The sequence below is a fragment of the Phoca vitulina genome, unplaced genomic scaffold (assembly GCF_004348235.1).
Source record: "Phoca vitulina isolate PV1807 unplaced genomic scaffold, GSC_HSeal_1.0 scaffold4, whole genome shotgun sequence".
Classification (NCBI taxonomy): domain Eukaryota; kingdom Metazoa; phylum Chordata; class Mammalia; order Carnivora; family Phocidae; genus Phoca; species Phoca vitulina.
Window position 1 is genome coordinate 40,897,200 of NW_022589707.1, and position 14,071 is coordinate 40,911,270.

General features: G+C 39.2%; 1 protein-coding gene across 2 annotated transcripts in view; it reads right to left on the bottom strand.

The window, feature by feature from the left end:
* TAX1BP1 (Tax1 binding protein 1) overlaps window positions 1-12,827 on the bottom strand; it is a 92,693-nt gene extending 79,866 nt beyond the window's left edge. For both annotated transcript variants that reach the window (XM_032401885.1, XM_032401884.1), the window contains exons 1-2: window positions 12,696-12,827; window positions 6,914-7,082 (exon numbers count right to left, since the gene is read on the bottom strand). In XM_032401885.1, the coding sequence (XP_032257776.1) occupies window positions 6,914-7,075 (162 nt within the window). In that variant the 5' untranslated portion in view covers window positions 7,076-7,082; window positions 12,696-12,827. The remainder of the gene's footprint in view (window positions 1-6,913; window positions 7,083-12,695) is intronic.
* Window positions 12,828-14,071: the final 1,244 nt, after the last annotated feature.

A 14,071-nucleotide genomic window follows, 5' to 3' on the forward strand; every position in this document is an offset into this window, starting at 1 on the left:
AAAAAAAAAAAGAATTATGCTAAATCTACCCTGCCTGTGCTCTGTAAATGGAACAAAGCCTGTATGATGGCACATCTGTCTACAACATGGTTTACTAAATATTTTAAGCCCACTGTTGAGACCTACCGCTCAGAAAGAAAACATTCCTTTCGAAATCCTACTGCTCATTCACAAAGCAGCTGTTTACTCAAGAGCTCTGATGGAGATATACAACAAGGTTAAGGTTGTTTTCATGCCTGATAATACAATATCCATTCTGCAGCCCACAGATCAAGAGTAATTTAGACTTGCAAGTCTTACTATTTAAGAAATACATTTTGGGTGCCTGGGTGGCTCAGTTAAGCATCTGCCTTCGACTCAAGTCAAGATTCCAGGGTCCTGGGATCGAATCCCACATTGAACTTCCTGCTCAGCGGGGAGTCTGCTTCTCCCTCTACCCCTCCCCCTGCTCATGATCTCTAATAAATAAATAAAATCTTTTAAAAAAAATACATTTTGTAAGGCTGTAGCTGCTATAGGTAGTGATTCCTCTGATGGATCTGGACAAGGTAAGCTGAAAACCATCTAGAAGGAATTCACCATTCTACATGCCATTAAGAACATTCACAATTCACGGGAATAGGTCAAAACATCATCAGCAACAGAAGTTTGGAAGAAGTTGATTTCAACCCTCATGGATGACTTCCAGGGGTTTAAGACTTCAGTAGAGAAAGTAACTGCAAATGTGAAAGAAACAGCATGAGAACTAAAATTAGAAATGGAGCCTGAAGATGTGACTGAATTGTTGCAATCTCATGATAAAACTTAAACAGATGAGGAGTTGCTTCTTACAGATGAGCAAAGAAAGATTCGAGATGGAATCTACTCCTGGTGAAGATGTTGTGAAAAGTGTTGAAATGACACCAAAAGATTTAGAATATTACAGAAATTTAGTAGTGGTACCAGGAATAAAAATTTAAGAAATTTTTAACTTTTCCAAAAAAATAAAAAATTAGATGAACAACATAAAAGCAACCACCCAGCAGAGTGCCTGACCTACAGTAAGCACTGCATAAATGCCAGTTTTTGCATGCACAGTATATTATAGTGATTAAGAGCGTAGGAAATAAGGTCAGACTGCCAGAAAAGATCACTTATTAGCTATGACTTCAGACAAGTTATTTCTGTTCCCTCCTCTTTAAAATGGAGATGATAATCTCAAAGGTCTATGTAATAAATAAGATAATCCCTCTAAAGAAATCAGCACAGTGCTGAGCACATTAGTATTCATTAAATGCTACCATTCATTAATACCCAAGGACACACAGCCTTAAGGGACAGTGATATTGATTCTATGATATTCTCTCCCTCACTTCAGATCCCCCAATGCTTCACTGTCTCCTTAAAAAAAAAAAAAAAAAAAAAAAAGCCCATCTGAAGTTTTTCCCCCAACAAAATACGCCTGGTACAAATCATAGCTTGTGTTCTTTGTCCCTGACCATACAGTGATATTGAAAGAAGTACTATCTAGGGGCGCCAGGGTGGCTCAGTCAGTTAAGCATCTGCCTTCAGTTCAGGTCCAGGATCCCAGGGTCCTGGGATCACACCTGGTATTAGGCTCCCTGCTCAGCAGAGAGCCTGCTTCTCCCTCTCCCTCTGCTGCTCCCCCTGCTTGTGCACGCACATGTGCTCTCTCTCTCAAATAAATAAAATCTTTAAAAAAAAAAAAAAGATGTGTGACACCTGGGTGGCTCAGTTGGTTAAGCAGCTGCCTTCGGCTCAGGTCATGATCCCAAGGTCGTGGTATCGAGTCCCCACGTCAGGCTCCTTGCTTAGAGGGGAGCCTGCTTCTCCCTCTGCCTGCCACTCCCCTCTGCTTATGCACGCGCTCGCTCTCTGACACATAAATAAAATCTTAAAAAAAAAAAAAAGATGTTAAATGGTTTGGTCCTTGCTGTGTTTTCTCTTAAGTGAATCACAATAGCTCAAGACTATTCCTTAACAGTTGCCCGTGATGGAACCTACAAAGTATGCCTAACATACTTTGCTTCCCTTTATTGCCTAAGTCTGAGCAACTCTTCTCAAGAAAGTGGTTGATGGTGCTATAAGAAGTCACAGGTATCCCACGCTGAGCCCACGGAGGGACAAGATGAAACCCAATCTGAGTACAAAATATAAAATTATGCTTTAAATTCCTTAAGAAATGAACAATGGATCTTGAATGATCGATCTTAGGTCACTCTGGAAGGGACATGTCAGACATACATAAAAAAATAAATGTAGGGGTACCTGGGTGGCTCACTCAGTTGGGTGTCCAACTCTTGATTTCAGCTCAGGTCATGATCTCATGGGTCGTGGGACTGAGCCCTGCACTGGACTCTGCACTCAGCTGGGAGTCTGCTTGAGATTCTCTCCCTCTGCCCCCCACCATCCCCCTCAAATAAATATATCAAAATCTTTAAAAATAAATGTAAAAGTCTCTCAATCTGGAAAGATACAAAGTACTGGCTCCTTTAGGATAGGTATGGCTAAACTCCCACATGAAAATATAGTAAAGCAGGTCATAATGGAAGAAACAGTAGACATCTGGAAATTACGTAGGACCGTATAGTAAGAATAAAAAACATCTAATGAAAAGAGTCAATAAACAACAAAGTGTCCAAGTCACAGCTTGTTTCTCTTTATTTTCCTGGTCACCTGGTTAGAACTTGATTGGAATTCAGATTTCAGAATTCAGACAGATTTCCATCCCTTAACATGCAAGGGAATTTGCCTTTTAATCTACAAGCAGCAAATGGAAGGAAAATTTTTACATTTAGAATAAGAGAATTTTAAAACAATGAAAAATGGCAGGGAGAATGACAACACTTAGAACAATGGAACAGTCAAAATTACCTATGACTGTCAAAACAGTCACAGGAGCTATATTTGAATCCAGTGAAGAGGGTGTGTCTATATTAAGGAAGGAACCAAAGCAACCATTAACAGTTTAGTTTGGGGAATTATAATAGTACTGGGCATCATTCTTCTGTTACTAATGCAATAGCAAAACAAGAGCAAAAAAGGAAATGAATGAAACAAGGATAACATGGAAGGAGAAAAAAAAAAAAAACCCACAAATGTGCCCCCCTCTTTTCTTTTAGAGAGGGGGAGGGGGAGGGGGCAGGGTGAGTGGAGAGGGAGAGAAAATCTCAAGCAGGCTCCACATGGAGCCTGTGCTCTGTGTGGAGACCAACATGGGGCTCCATCTCACAATCCTGGGATCATGACCTGAGCCGAAATCAAGAGTTGGACACTTAGACTGAACCACCCAGGCACCCCAATGTTCCCTCAAGTAGGATTAACATTTCAGAAAAACATGTTGGATGAGAAGCACTGATCATAATGAAAATTCTGAGAGGGAATGTAAAAAACAGAAGGACATCAAGATTACCTAGTAAAACTAAGATACTATAGAGAAACCTTGACAGAAAGAAACATTAGGGAGAGCACACAAAGAGCACCTGTAAAGAGAGAAAGAGTTCCAAAGGGGACTGATTTTGAGGGAGGGGCAAAAGGAGACAGACCTAAGACTTGAGAGTAGGAAAGGTACTGAAAGTAAATTTCCTGGTTATATATGGATAAACACAAAACTTACGAAACAGTATAAAATGAGCCTATGGATTTTTAAAATCTAGAAAAATATACACCAAACTTCTTCACTCAAAATTCTAGGTGCTGAACCTTTCTGGAGAAAGTCCTAAAACCAATCCTCAGCAATCTCTAATTCCCTGACATTCTTCCACAGTAGCAAGACCAAATCATCTGCATACTCAAGCCCTCAACTCTTAACACATGACCTTATTCCTCCTTATGAATATACTGAAGCCATGAATGAATTCCAGTCCAAATTCATTCAACTAATTGCTGACAAACCCCCACTGATACTACTTATGGGTTTTTATTTATTATTTATGGATTATTACCCACAACTGACTCCCTTTTCTACTTTAAGCCTTATCTCACCTAGAAAATAAGGATAGTCTAAACATTTTCTTGGTCTCCATTCTCTTCTAATTTCAAGTTATCTTACTCAACCCTCCAAGATAAAATTGACCTTTAAACTTTATTACTCTCTGTTTTCCTTCATTCCTCAGCCAAATATTAAAACAATCCATAACGTGATCCAAACCAACCTTTCCTATTCATCTTCTAAAACGGATTATTTGTCCCACGCAAGTCAAATTCCTTAACACTTTCACAAACATACCACGCACACCTTCCCTTCACTCCTTCCCCCCTAGAGCTACTATCTGGGCACTTTCTCCCTGCTTGCCTTTCAATATTTTATCTATCAAAATCATCCTAGAGGACAATCTGCAGTACACCTAAGTGTTTTAAAACATGCAATGCAATAAGCAAGGCAATTCCACTTTATTAAACATGATTTTTGGGATGCCTGGGTGGCTTAGTCAGTTAAGTGCCTTCGGCTCAGATCATGATCCCAGGGTCCTGGGATCGAGTCCTGCATTAGGCTCTCAGTGGGGATCCTGCTTCTCCCTCTGTCTGCCACTCCCCCCTGCTTGTGCTCTTTCTCTGACAAATAAAATCTTCAAAAAAATAAACAAACATGATTTTCTTTCTTGAGTCTTCCCATGTATTCTCAAATTTTTACCACGTGCCTGAAATTCCTATTGAGTTTTAAAGTATTATCCAGGCAATTCTACAATCCAAGGGCATTCTACACCATTGTATTCACGTATGTATTCATTTCTTAGAGAAAAGTTACAGTACTTGGAGTGCACAAGAGATAATAGTTTAGCATTACCAAAGCAAAAAATAAGCAGGCAATGACAAAAAAATGAAATTATAGATCAACTCATAGAAAGCAGCCTTATATGGGGTACCTGTGTGGCTCAGTGGGTCAAGCATCTGCCTTTAGGTCATGATCCTAGGTTCTGGGATCAAGCCCCGCCTCTGGCTCCCTGCTCAGCGGGGAGTCTGTTTCTCCCTTTCCCTCTGCCCCTCCCCCAGCTCATGCTCACAAGCACTCTCAAATAGTCTTTAAAAAAAAAAGAAAGCCTTATATGGCACACTGGTGAAGTTATTTGGTCTTGACATTATTCCACAGATGATGAAGAACCACTCAAGAGTTTGAAACAAAAGGAAGATATGTTCGTATTTTCATTTTAGTTTACACAGAGTAGTTTGAAGAACAGACAAGGTGGTGGGGGACGCAAGAATGAAAACAGGGAAGACAAGTGACCTATTGCAATAGTCTTGGAAAACGATAAGGAGGGCATAAAATTAGGGCATTGATATTACAGATACAAAAATACATAGGCAAGAAAATGGACAGAATTAGTGTTTGACTAGATTTGAAGGGAAAGTCATTAGCTTTTGCATTAGGCAATAGGCCATTAACTAAAAATTTTTAAAAAAGTAGTTTGAAGGAAAAAGGTAAACATTCATCTTCTTGAAATACAATTCATCATCCTACATACCTACATACCTACATACGCAAAGACATCCCACTGCCCAAAATAAAAACCTACATTTTAGCCTACAACTGAAGGCCTCCACGGACCAGTCTGAGGCTTAATTCTAACATTATCTCCCTCCACTTCCCTAAATGAAGCTTATGTTCTAGTCAAAGTAACTTGTATCCATTAACATTCTCACCTCTGTGCCTTAGCTTATACCACTTTCCTGCCAGAAATGCCCCTTCCTTGCTTCAATCTCATTTCCCTGCTCTACTCTTCTGACCCATTCTTATACAAAACACCTCTCACTAAGTTTAACTTGATACCCGTATCTCACATAAAATTGTACTGATTTCATAAAAATGTTTACCATGAATGTATCTCCTTTTTGGAATTTGACTTAAACAGTAAGTAAATAGTGACTCCTCTAACAGGCAAAATCAAGGAAGAAGGGATTCAAAAAGGAAATGAAATGTCGTTAGATGCCGAAACTTTATTTGTCCAATAGTTTTTCGGCCCTCCTCACTCTAAAAGGCTGACTTTCACTTCTAGATACTTTCAATGTGCCTAATTCTAGCAGCTATTCTTATTTCTACTTTATTGTTTAACTTATACATACCAGACAAAATCGTATCTAAAACTTATTCTGAGGGAGAATCTAGAGAAACCCAGGAGAAAAGTTTCATTATTTGGACATTTATGACATTTTAGCTGTTCAAAGAAAACTTAATTTTATTTAAGTAACCTTTTGAGCCCAATGTGGGGCTCAAACTCACGAACCCAAGATCAAGAGTCGCATGTTCTTCCAGCTGAGTCAGATAGGCACCCCAAGGACACTCTCTTATGTTTTATTCTCCACTACATTCTGAAGAGTTGAAATTGCCAGAAAATCTCTAGCACAGTGAAGCACCACCATAATGATCACCTCAATGTAATTCTCAAGCAAATATTATACAAAATGACTAGCAAAATGTAAAAACTGGGATTCTTGCCATCAGAGTTACTATTTAGTCATGTAAAACAGAATACTCTTAAAAAAGCATAAGACAATATGAGCAATATTTAAGCAATGTAGGACAATAGAATAACATGGCTGTAGAGTTGTATAAAATTATAAATGACTGAAGAGACAATAAATGATATAGCAACTCAAAAGAAAAGATCTTTTTTCAAGTAATGAATGGAGAAAACAGAAGGAAAAAAAAGGTTCCGAGAAAGGTTTCACAGACCTTGAGTGACACAGAACCTTTTGATCATAGAGAGGCAAGTCTGGTGAACTGAAGTTCTCAATATTTGTTGTATGCTACCCTGCACTGTTAAATATTTCATGTTTATAAAACATTTAAGTTTACAACCATAAAAAGGACCCTTAATGCAGAGTAAAGACAAGACTAATACAAGCTACTTATCAACCTGCTTAAAAAGAAAATAAAGTACCTACATGGAAGAAGTATGCAAAAAAAAGTTCTTACCTTGAATATACCAACCCAATCTTTTGGATGTGGATGGATATATGCAGTTAAGGTGTAATGACATTCCAGGTGTGCATTAGGAAGATAACTCTTGGCCACATTTTGAAAGATGACATGGGCAAAGTTGGAAGTCTGCAAGGGGACTTCTTGAAAGGATGTCATTGTGAATCTGAAACAAGCAAATCATACAAGTTGAATGATACCAACTAACAAAAAACTTATACCTCAGAAAATACATAACACTGAATGCAAACTACATGAGCATTTGTATGCCATAATTATTGAGAAGATACATACTTGGAACTCCTTCTTAAAAACATGGTTAAATATAAAAATCCACAGAAACTGGGAAATAACAATTTCCAAAATGGCTCAGAAAGTCACATGGGGATTAAAAAATTTAAAAACCAAGATTCTCTCTCCCCTCTGCCCCTCCCCCACCATGCTCACACCTGCACACTCTAAATAATTAAATCTTTAAAAAAAAATCTGCAAGACACAAATGTTTTCCATATTTTGTGCTCTACTTTTGAGAAAAAGATACAACTGAGGATTTACTCAAAAAAGCTATCTATAGGGCGCCTGGGTGGCTCAGTCGTTAAGCGTCTGCCTTCGACTCAGGTCATGATCCCAGGGTCCTGGGATCGAGCCCCACACCGGGCTCCCCGCTCGGCGGGAAGCCTGCTTCTCCCTCTCCCACACCCCCTCTCCCACACCCCCCACTTGTGTTCCTGCTCTCGCTAACTCTAATAAAAAAATAAAAAATAACATCTTTAAAAAAAAAAAGCTATCTATACAGTATCACACAAACTCAGTACAATTACTGATTATTGATTCTACAATACACATAAAAAATTATGACAATGTCCCTATGGTACTTGCTTCTAAGTCATCACGAAAATCTCTGTGATGGGAAAACCGGGGCCAGATTTTGCTAACCAAATTAATTTACTTCACAAATCAATAAAGTCTCTACAGGGCAAGCACAGCAGTTAGTCTCTGCTCAATTTAAATATTAAGGAAGTCTTTATTGCTAAGAAGATCTAAGACAACATGCTTTCACAGTGTTTCTTTTGCTGACCTGTTTGAAATACTAAGGCAAATTTTTAAAGTTTCATAATAAACACTTCAGAAAATATCCACTTTTCTTCTGTATCTTCTCTGCTTCTGTTAAAGTACTGCTTTACTGAAACATAAAGAGACTATCAATGGTGAACCTGGAAGCCACTGTGGTAGAATGCCAGTCTGGTTGTCCGTTAGCCGCTCCCCAACCTGAGCTTTGCCAGGATTCCAAGAAGAGTGCATTCAGTAGCAATCCTCCTACACCTCTGCACTAACAAAATGGCTTAACTACCAGCAGCCCTATTTCACAGAAGGATTTAACTATCACTACATTTAACTATGCCAAAGCCTTCAATAAAATGAAAAGGTAGCACTTACTTACAAACACTGAGAACTCTTCCTAAAATAAATGAAGAGTTTTATTACTTTCTTTGAATTGTCTGAGCTAATTTGGGCTCATGGGGATGTCATGAACTAATAAAGTCACTAATGATAATCTCTTTTCAAGTCAATGGCTTCATAAAGAAGGAAAAAACAACCGATTGATTCCAGTTTTGAAAAACCATTCACTAATGGTTATACCAGTTAAGAGAAACAATAGCTAAATCAATGAAACCAACCTCTAGCAGATCCAACTACCAAAACTGAGGAAAGTGAATTAGTAATATTTTTCTACAAAGAAAATGATTTAGGTTTCTCTGAGGAAAACATTTGGTAAGGAGAAACTAAGGCTAGCTTAGAATGAGCTGCCAATGTTTTTAATTAAAAGTAATTTAAAAATGAAACTTTTTCTTAAAACTTGACATGTTTCCTAAAGTAAACTAAATCAACAAAGCTGTAATTATGTTTTATGTCAGTGAAGTTTAAACTTTTGTTTAACCTCAACTACACAATGTTTTACAAATCCATAATCCGGGTGCCTGGGTGGCTCAGTCGGTTAAGCATCTGCCTTCAGCTCAGGTCATGATCCCAGCTCCTGGGATCGAGTCCCACGTCCGGCTCCCAGCTCAAAAGGGAGTCTGCTTCTCCCTCTGCCTCTGCCTACCGTTCTGCCTACTTGTGCTCTCTCTGTCAAATAAAATCTTTAAAAAAAATAAAAATAAAAATACATAATCCAACCTTACATTTTCACTTCACTGAAAAGTTAAAGTAGAAAAATAGCAGGAAGGTATACATCTATGTATTTATGTATGAGGGATATGTGTGAAGACTTTTAACCTAATTGTTTACCAGTACATATAAACGCATTTTCATTTTAAATATATTAACATGAAATTTCATTTTTAAACCTTCCCCCCAAAATTCAAGTTTTTAATAGAACATCCTAACATCAGACTTTAAATATACTCAAGATTATAAATCTTAAGCATAATATAATTTGTGATCATCCTACTAACCTTTATTAATCTCTATCCAACACTTCAACCTTTTTAAAAATTTCAGTGAAATTTAACTATAGAAATGTTTTACAAGTCATTCCACTCTCATTACTAGTTTCTTAAACTTTTTTAAAAATTAAATTCCAATATAGCTTCTAGTCATAAGAAGTTAACAAGGGTAAATGTAATCTCAATGTAATTACCACATGAATCAACCCATTTTAAATAGTAAAACAAAATTCCCCATATAATTCCTGTTTCACTACTCACTCAGATAAAATGAATGAAAAGAGGAAACATAAAAATGCTGAAATTCACTGAGAATGTCAATTTATCAAGATGATTCAGACATTTATACAATACCGCGTGTGCACACACACACACACACAGGACACACACAGCCCAGTGGGGAAGTAATGTGCAAAGTCACTGCATCACCTTGTGGTAATGCTTGGGAAGTGTAGCTTCACTAACATCCTAAGAACAAACTGCACCTCAGCTGGAGAGGAAACACAGCCCCCCTACACAAAAAGGGAAGTGGAATCAGCTGTACTATACCAAATTTTGCTTCCCATTCTCTAAAGTACATTTCCAGAAACATGGGTACATTAAGATGCAAGCCAAGGCTAAGCAAAAATTTTCCACTCAAGAATTAAAGAACCAAACACATTCAGCTAAGAAACAAAGTCTGAAATGCATATACATGATGCCTGCAGTGGCTTCTTCCATGTATCCTACTATATTTCCACAAAGGTCCAACATGTCTAGAGTTCCTTTGCATGTGCTACGCTGTAAACTTTATACTATAAAATCTTTGATCTAAAATCCAATTTTGTTATTTGAGGGGTTCATCAATATCTAAGGAAAAGATAGTAATGTGCAGTGGGCACTTTAGTTAAGTAGCTAAAATAAATGGGGGGGGGTGCAGAAGATGGAAGCACTTTTGTTATCTTTATTTCTTCCTCCTGGAACTTTTTCAAGCGCAAAACAAATCTGGCTTTTGTGGTAGTATCCTTCCAGTGGCTTCTGATACTCATTTTATTGGACCAGGCCAAAAATGTAAGCCTTAGTCAACTAAACTAGAAATTATACATACTAATTTTGTTCTGTGTCATGTGACTGTGGTGGCTGTATTTTTTTTTTTTTTTCCAAAGTCCTTATGAAGTTAAAGATACTAAACTAATGGTAAGGGAACTATCCTGATGTCCAGGATTTGCTTTAAAAACTCCTGGGGAAAAAAAATGTACTGGGGGAGGTAATAAAACAAGTTTAGTAAAATGGTAGTTCCTTTTACTATTTGTTCTCCTTTTGTGTATGTTTATAAGTAAAGATCAGTAATAAAAACTCCACGTATGACCTATCGCAATAGGAACACATGTAATGTAGGGAATGGCAAACTTAGCAAAAAGTTTTTAAAATCTTCAGTTAAAAGTACATGAACATTTAAAATTATCTCTAAACTTCAGTCTCATAGGGCACACAAATATCTGAAGGAAAAACTGACATTCTAACAGTTTAATTATTCATACTTTAGCTCAAAGACTATCAGCTGGTTTATAGAGCACAAAAATGTTATCTGCAATCTTTCTGGGAGGCAGAAGCAAAACCAACAATCCGTTAATTAGCACTCTTAAAAACATCCCTTATATCTAGATTTCTTCACAACTGAGTGCCACTACACTCTACCCAGATGTTACTAATACCACTTTTATTTACTCTGTAGATTGTTTTAAAAGGCGGTTTCTAAAAAGCTTAACTTGGCCCATATAATGAGGGAATTTTTATCTTTTTGTAAGGGTTTATTTGGGCCAAAATACACTTTAAAAAGCCAGAAGAGCATACACCCAATATTTTACTTAGGGTAATATCAAAATTCCAAAAGAATAAAATCCAATAAATTTCGCATATGTATTCCCCAAAATATTCCCCCAAAGAACTACATGAACATCGTTAGGACGTTTCATAGTTAACATTAAATGGCTACAGCCATAACCATAAACAGAGGTATGCAACTTAATGTGATGACGAGAAAACTACAATAGGATGTCCTCTGAAGCTGCAAAAAAATAAAGTAAAAAAAAAAAAAAAGACCTTATAAGTCATTTCTAACGTAATCAAGTAATTCTTCAAGAGATCGAGCCCACTCTAGATAAGAACAAAACAAAGGCTTGGCCTCAGCCTTCTCTAGACATGAATTGTACTGTGAGGGGCAATCAGCCCCCTTTTATATTAACATGTTATTCAAAAATCTCTTTAAATGCTTTGGAACTGAGCACCAAAACTATAATTACTGCACAGTCCGCGCTCAGTCTGTAGAAATTTTACAATGAGCGTAAAGCGGAGTTGAAAAGTTAAACTTTCCCATCTAAATCCTTGTCATAAAAGCAATTCGTAACTAAACTGTGATGCCTAAAACGTAATATATGTAGAAAGCCAAATGCCACAGTGTTTTCAAACATAACTATTATAGAAAAGGTAATATAGGTGTATCAACAGTCACACACAACCCCACCCCCACACGTCAAAGACTGCCCCAGGCGATGAGCGCCGGTCGGGACTAGCCCACAACTGGCAGACCTGCCGGGTGCTGGGTGGGGTAAAGAGGGAGTTGTGAAATCAAGAAAAGTTGCCTAAGCAAAGGAAGACGTGACTCTCCTCAGAGATCCCTCCGAACACTAAACGTAGGGGCTATCTACAAACATACCAAGAAAAGCGTTTGCTAGACCTGTAGCCCAGGTGAAGTACGCGATCCGGGAACCTACAGCTAACTCCGCCCCCGGCCCCCAGACGTAGGCGGCGCAATGAGTCTCCGCCTCTTTCTCCACAGGCGACACAAACCAAAACACCTGAGTTTCACCCCACCCGGGCAAACCCGAGCCTCGGACTCGACCTGTTTTCCCAAGCTAACCCACGCCAGGAGCACACATACTGCCCTCAAAACACACCCTAAAATTGGGCATCGAGCAAGACAGGTTCTTCTTCAGGGGTCCCCCGCGTCACTCGCCCCCGCCAAAGTGCCCACGTCCCACACGGCTCCCCCAAACAGCGAAGGCCTATCCCGGGGCCTCCCCGCCGTGTGGGGCGGCCACCCGTCGTTTTTTCCATCCCCACTGCTAACCGAAGTTGCCACCACCCCCGTCACAATCGTAGTCCAGGAGGAAAAGTTTGTCCTCGGGAAGGAAAGCATCGTCATTTGGCTGCATCGTCACCAGGAGATCATTCCCCAGACTGGCCAGGCCCCTAGACTCTAAGAGCTGAGGAGCGTATCACGAACCCCCAAAGAGCTCCAGCTGGGGACCGCCCCGCAAAATGTGCTGGAGCCGGCCGGGGAAGGCGCTTACCCAACGAGGAGCTCCGGGACAGAGGGAACGTTAGACAAGCTTCCGAGCTTGTGCCGCCATCAGCCGCCGAACCTCTTCCGCCACCACAACCGCCCTCCGGGCCAGCTCCACCTCCCCTCAGGGCAAAAAGCCGGCGTTACGTCACTTCCTGCTGCGGGACCGCCCCTTCCGCCGCCGCTGCCGCCGCAGCCACCGCGCGGAGTGGGCCCTGCCCATCGGCTGAAACACAGCGTTCGCCCCTGTGGCTTTTCAAAACCTACCCCGCCCGCGGAGCCAAAAAGTCCAGGGCGGCCTTTTACCTCCGCTTTGGCCTCGCAGTAGTTAGTCACAGACCTAGTCAAGCAGGGTCCCTTTGGATTCGCATTTTTCATTTTTAAATTTTTACTTTAACCGGAAAGTTAGGTAACTTAAGTTAGGTTGGAAGGGTAGTCCAAAGGTATATGGACTATTACCATATCATTGCCTGGATCTTAAAAATCTAAGTGAATCTATTTATTTTATACATCAGAAAGTAGGGAAACGATAGAAGTAAGGGAGCGACCACATGGTTAGGGCTGCAACCCCTAACTCCAAGGCTCTTTCCCAACTCCTGGTCCAGTCCTGTGCTTGTTTAAGTGTGATTTTGTTCACTAGAAGACCTCAGTTCTAGGAGCGTTTCAGTTCCAATGCTCTATGATTCTATTTCCTCTTGCTCCAGCAGTGACCTCTTTCTGCCCGCACTTCTATGAGTGATTACCTGCTTTTCTTATCTGAGTTCTTTTGTGTGTGTGAATTTTGTCCTGTATTCTCTGTTCAACTATATTTTCTAAAATCACTTCGGACTGTTATGTGTCTTACCTTCCTATAGTAGGCATTCAGATTGCATCCTAGATCCACAGAAGCAAGTGTATTCTGTTCTAAGGCATCATATTCCTGTGTTTCTATAAAACCCTTATAAAATCTTTAGTATCCCTGGTAGAGAAAGGATAATTAGATCACATTAACTGCTCTAAATACAGAACATACAAAATCTCATATTCTTTCATTTTTACTTCCGCATATTTAAGATTACAATCCCTTCCGTAATACAGGATCTCAGTGTTAGCTGATTTGTTTCCTATATATTGAAATCTTTGAACTTAGTTCTGTTCTGTATAGCATACTTGATGGTAGAATTTCAGGAGAACTTTAGAGTTCATTTAGTACCAACCTCCTTATTTTACAGAGGATGAAAATGGTGTGATAACATCAGTAATCACTAATGTTACTAGTAGCAGTCTTCCAGTAGTGGAAATATCTGTGTCCCTTAAGAAATGTAAATATAGTAGTGAACTTTATAAGCACAATTTTTCAGAGGTGTCACTCTGTATGTTTTAACCACATTATTTATTTACATG